Below are 6,173 nucleotides of genomic sequence, written 5' to 3' on the forward strand. Positions count from 1 at the left end.
ATAAGCCGTCCTATGTGAAAAATTCTGGTCATTTTCTAACTGTATTACTTGGGAGTGAGACTTTTATTTTTGTAGGGCTTTTTTTTTAGGATTAGTATATTTTTCTCAATTCTCTCCCCTCCTAATCTCATAGGTGTTTGTGGAAGTCTATAATCTAACTTCTGACCCACATCAAATTGACAACATTGCTAAAACTATAGATCCAGAGCTCTTGGGGAAAATGAATTATCGGCTAATGATGTTACAGTCTTGTTCTGGACCAACATGTCGTACACCAGGGGTTTTTGATACAGGGTAAGTGTTTCCTCTTCTTGCAATTGATTGTAAAATAAACAGTGATTTTAAAGTGTGAGCTGATGATTCACTGACTTTGCTACAAATGGAACTATTGCTGCCTAAAACAGTAGAACACTGAACTGAGAATAATGTTTGGAGTCAAGAACCATCAGTTCCTTTTCAACAAATCAGAGATGACAGACAGTCCAAGAAGACCCAAGCCCAAATCCTCCACCTGACATTTCCTAGCTTTGTTACCTTTGCCTGCTTTTAATTAGGGTTTAATGAAATAATAATTTAAAAAGATTAAAACTGAGACATTCATGAGTGCTTCCTAATCCATTGTAGGTGATGCTGCTTGCCAGCTAAACTCATATCTCTTAACTTAGGACCTCTGGCTCCTTGTTCATGAGCTCCTGATACATTAGCATAGGTGGGTTACTCTCTGCCTTTATTTTCCCCTTAATAATTTGGAATTCAGAAAATTGGTGCTCTTGAGAAGTTAATGGAATCCAAATAACTTCAGAGTGGTCCAAAAGCTTCACAGCTCCTCCTTTTATTCTAATATTTATGGAATCTCAACATTAGAGTTTGCAATTACTTTAGAAGTAATCTAGTCCAACATTATCATTTTGTACATGAGAAAATATTGATCAGCAATGAAGTAGTTTGTCCAAGATCATCTGCACTAAAGGCTGAATACCATATTAGGGAGGAGGAGTAATAGGTATGATTTCTCCTTCAGTATATTACACTGAGCCCAGAGACTTCTTGCTACATCAAATGTCCCCTTCAAATTTCTGAATAACTGGAATTTATATGTTGCTTTATAGTTTGCAGAAGGTTTGCTCTGTTAGTCTCACTTATAAAGTCTTGCTTCAGTGGCCTCAAAACTAATACCATCTTGCTACTTTTAATGACCTGTAAAGTGTGAGGGATAAGGTTATACAGAGAAGTAATGAAAGAACCAAAGAGAGAGAAGGCCCCAGAGGTCAGGGGCAGTCCTCTGTGAAGGATTTTCAGAAGGATATGGATTAGAATAGAATGAAAAGTCATGGATGGGCAGTGGTCTTGGCTGCCAGAGGGAATGCATATACCAGAGAAATCATGCAAAAACACTGAGATTCTGATTTTTGATTATATCATTTTGTTATGTGACCTTTAGCAAGTCATATTTTACTTCAGATTTTTATGAACATTTATAATAGTTTAGAAACTGTATCCCAAGACATCGGGAACTGAATTAAAGCTTTACTTTCTTGTGGTCTGCTTTTGGTCCTGGTACACTGACCAATGAAGTGGGCATGCAGCTTTCCTTCAGAAGCTCAGACAAATCATTTTCATTCTGAGCACAACAGCAATTTCTTAAGCCAGAAAAGCAGCTGTTAGTCTGCAGCAACAAATGCTTCCAAAACAAATAGTTTTTTCCTGGACATTTGCCTCTCTCAGCATTTCAGCAGCTGCCATGGTATGGAGTCTGGTGTAGAGAACTCTAGAAATCTAACTCTGCCATAAAGCCACCAAACCCTAAGCACTCCATTACAGGATCTTAAGATTACTTCATGCCCACTTGCCTACTTGACTCTATGATAATACAGAAGCATCACCTAGAACTATAGTGATGATGCAGATGATGCCTGTTCTTATGACCCAAATAACTTGGAATACCATGCCTCATTTCAGATCCCTAACACCATAAATTGTAGATCTTTATTTTGTAGCTCAGAAATCATAAAAGGTTAACAGGTATGTAAATTGATGAATACAGAATCCAATGAATGGAAAGGGATCACTATCTACCCTGTCTTTCATTTGATGGGGAAAGAAATAAAACACAAAAAAATAAGACTTTCACAAAGGCACCCAGTCATCGGTCCTTTGTGGGCTTCTTAACTCCTCAAAGTGTTCTTTCCATTGTATTATGTTGGGTTTGGGTTTTGGGGGTTTATTTGTTGTTTAAGAGGACACCTTATCAAAATCTCATAACTAGTTCAAATATCTAATTTTATGATGTTATTAGTGTAAAGCAATTAGTCTATGCCAGAAATTTTTCTAAGTATTTGATTTTTTCCATTTCACAGAACAGGCTTACAGAATTTTCTGAAATAAGACTGAAAACTAATGTTCCTAAAACTTACATATGTCTTATGTCCCACATGTTTTATCATCATTTATTTCTAAAATGTTTACCCCTCACAGCTTGACCTTTACCTTCTGAAAAACCAATCGTTAGGTTTATTGCCATTTCTGATTTGTTTCTGTTATCTGCATCCTGTTGGCAAATCCAGTACAGCTTATGCTCAGTTTTTGGATGATGCCTTGCAAGATTCAATAGAGGAATTATTAATTATCTATTCAAGCCAAGGACTGTTTTTCTCTAGCCTTCTTCCAGTGGCACTATTATCGTTGTCTCCTAATAAAAAATTCTCAATTACGGTAACTATTTAGAGTTGATACAACCTTTTTTTTTTCTTTCCTCTGTTTGTTCAGGTATAGGTTTGACCCACGTCTCATGTTCAGCAATCATGGTGGCAGTATCAGGACTCGAAGGTTTTTAAAACCATCTCTGAAGTAACTATTCTTAGCCTATGCAGTTGGATTCCTGCATTTCTCTCTGGAGTGACTATAGTAGTTCTCTCCAAATCGTCGAGACCATGCCTGGAAGAACTCCTGGACTGGCTTCTCATTTTAAATCCTATTTGGAAAAAAAAAACCCTAATCAGCTGACTTCCTTGTGCAATATGTTTTAAAAACTGTGAACTCCAATTCCCACCACAGTCAGAAGTGGCCATTCTGATCCAGTTACTCAGCATTTTGAGGTTTTTGTATATTTTTATGAACCCAGAGTTCCTGGTGATAACCTGTGGTTCTGTATCTGAGTAACAACAGAAGACTGAGTTTACAAACGAATTTAGATAAATATTCCAATTTTTTTGCCCTCATTGGTACAAAAGTTAACCTGCACATCCCTCTTGTATTTCAGATTTTTAGGATTTTCATATCAGAAATGTCAACATAGAATTCTCTTCACCATACTATAACTCATGATCTGAATTAAGCAAGTGCCATAGTCATTTGACTATAAGCAATATCATTAACTTCATGTCATGAGTGTGGCATCATCCTACACTTAATAGACTAATGCTTTCCTATCTTTGGGTTTTTTTTTTAAATACTGGAGTGATACTTTCGACATCCTCCCTAGAAAAGCATCTTACCTTAATTTAGCAACAAATTTTTATTAAAAAAAAAAACGCCTAATTCCACATAGCTGGTATTTTAAAAATGACATCACCTCTCTTGAGCTGCTGGTAAGTAAAATAAGTGCTGCTCAATAGTTATGATTTGCAGTCCCTGATTGTGCCCAGATACAGTTGTTTTCCCCTTGAAATAAATGAGTGTCCTCTTCCCTGTGATGTTAAGAAGTGACACGTGCTGGCCATTGATGAGAGCTCTAATTTGAGCACCCAATATAGGAAGCTTAGTCTTAGGTTGACTGATTGGAGTCCTAACCTTTCCACCAAATACCCATGGGGTACTTTGGTTCTTAAGCTAGTCTTCACTTTTTGTCTGACTCCTCTGTGCCAATTTGTAGGCAGAGCTGTTTTTCACATCTTGCAGGAAACCAAGTGTGTTCCCATTGCCCACCCTTCCTCTTCCTTCTCCAGTGGTTGACTGGAAAATATAAATAATTCTGCCCCTTTCTTCTCTAAAATCATTAGACTTGTAAGGGTCCTTTGTGGTTTGTCCCCTTCATATATTATTGGAGGAAGACTAATTTGTAGCCTGTCTCGGTGTCGAAAAAACTAACAATTATGTTTCCCACCTTGTGGGAGCTTAACGCCATTCAGTATTGATGTCTAACTTACCTACTTTTTGAACTAGAAAACCAGTTTGTAGAGGGGCAGACAGAGGGAATACGTGGTTTATAATGGACTGACTTGTCTCAGGCAAAAAAAATTTGATTTTTAGCTTTAGGGTTGTACATGAAACTTTGTTTTTTCACTAGTAGTCAGGTAACAATTCTGGGTTAACAGCCATAGGATTTATCCTTTTACATGATTCCTATTTCATATGATATCCTTGATTTTGATATGTAATTCAGATTAATCTCTGCATGGTATACCTGTGGAAAAACCCATAGCAACACGAGGAGATGTAGAGTTAGTATTAAGAAGCCATTCTTAAAATTGAAATAGCATTAAGACAAACCCAGGATGGTCTAGTATGGGGGTTGACTTTTTTGTTCTTTATATTGATTCTTCATAAGGGTGAAATAACATGTAAGCAAACTGATTCTCATCTAACACAGTATAGTTACTGATAAAAATAAATACTACCACTTTTCCTGAGTAAAAAGAAATGAATTTTTCCCATTTAGTCATTCAAAAACTCCCCTTATTAAGTTTCCAAATTTAGGCACTTATCACACAAAATATTAAAAATGGAATAAAGCCAGCTGCCTAGAGGGTTACTGCCCCGTTGCCTCTTAAGTGTTCAGTGACGGTTGGGGAAGCTCAATGGTTCACCCCCCCCCATTCTTTTCCATCACCCAATTCTTGTTAATTGGTTTTCCATCCTTCGTAAAATATTGTGCAATGGAACCTTTGTTTTGGGAAGTAGAATTGCTAGTTCTAAAACCTTGGTGCCATCCCCGGGGAAAAATTAGACTTGGTCTCTCATAGGTGATTATTCTCCACTGTTGTTGACACTCCATGTTGTAACTGGAGAATTTGTGCTATTTTTTTCTTAAGACTGTCCTGTCTGCACCTTTTATTACACAAGAGCCACATCACCCTTGAGATGGATAGAGGCCTTGCCTTATGAATCTCCCTCTTGGAAGGTATCTTTCACCTTCATGTCATCTATCAGATTTAAAACAAGTTTATTTAAAGACTCCAAAACAGCAGATTTGGAAGCGTATATTTCCTAGCATGTGAAAAACAAAATTTTAACTCCTTTCAATGTACATTATAACTTGTCGCATTTTAGGGTTGGGACCTTTATGGGGGGGGTATCCCAATTCTATATGAGGAGAAAACACCACTTTACCAGAATTTACACTGGAAGGCTGTCTCAGTTAACCAAACAACCAAAGCAGAGCTCATTTTTTGTACTGTGGTTATAAAACTCCTGAGGTACAGCCATATTGTTTGAATTTTTGTCTTGTTAGCCATACCCTTGCTTTGTTGTATCTTTTCATATGGTTAGAAAGTGCCCTTTCAAGGACCCTGTTCACTGCTGCACTTTTCAATGAATTAAACTGTGTCTAATGGAAAACGTTAGCTTGCTTTTTGTGTTTTATTCTGTATATACTAGTTGAGAATATGGAATGGCAAATGCTCAGTCATGTTCTGGTTTAAGAGATCAGTATTTTATAAAATATTTTAAATGGGGAACTCCCATTTATATCTGAGACTTTGTAGAAAATGCAGTCAAAAGGCAAACAATTGTGCCTTGAATGGACCAACATTTTCAATAATTGTGTTTCTGAGACTAAAACTGCTTCAGTTATAGACAGCAGTAATTCTAGCTGAGGAAGGGTGCCAGTATCAGAGACAAATCTATGCTCTAACCAAATTTTAATACAGTACAGTTGATAGGAAAAGATGGCCCACTTTGCATCATGTACACAGGGCTGTAATTCACCAGAGGCCAAGTGCAGCATCTGTCCAGAACCAAAACAAAGGCAACCAGATTTCTCAAATGAATTCTGCCCTTTGCTTGAATCTCATCAAGTTATAGTAGTCAGAATAGTACTTATGGTTCTTTAAGCTTCTCACATGATCCTGTGCCTTACAGCCCTGTGAGGTGCTTGCTATTATTTGCCATTTTACCAATGGAGACCGTGAGGCTGAAGTGTTATAAATTGTCCAGGGTCACAGGTGTGTTAGGTA

General features: G+C 37.2%; 1 protein-coding gene across 1 annotated transcript in view; it reads left to right on the top strand.

Moving 5' to 3' along the window:
- The window catches only part of GNS (glucosamine (N-acetyl)-6-sulfatase), a 30,329-nt gene extending 25,019 nt beyond the window's left edge, over positions 1-5,310 (top strand). Inside the window, exons 13-14 of the mRNA XM_074226217.1 lie at positions 134-294; positions 2,767-5,310. Of these exons, the coding sequence (XP_074082318.1) occupies positions 134-294; positions 2,767-2,851 (246 nt within the window). The 3' untranslated portion in view covers positions 2,852-5,310. The remainder of the gene's footprint in view (positions 1-133; positions 295-2,766) is intronic.
- Positions 5,311-6,173: the final 863 nt, after the last annotated feature.

The sequence above is a fragment of the Macrotis lagotis genome, chromosome 2, assembly GCF_037893015.1.
Source record: "Macrotis lagotis isolate mMagLag1 chromosome 2, bilby.v1.9.chrom.fasta, whole genome shotgun sequence".
Taxonomy (NCBI): Eukaryota; Metazoa; Chordata; class Mammalia; order Peramelemorphia; family Peramelidae; genus Macrotis; species Macrotis lagotis.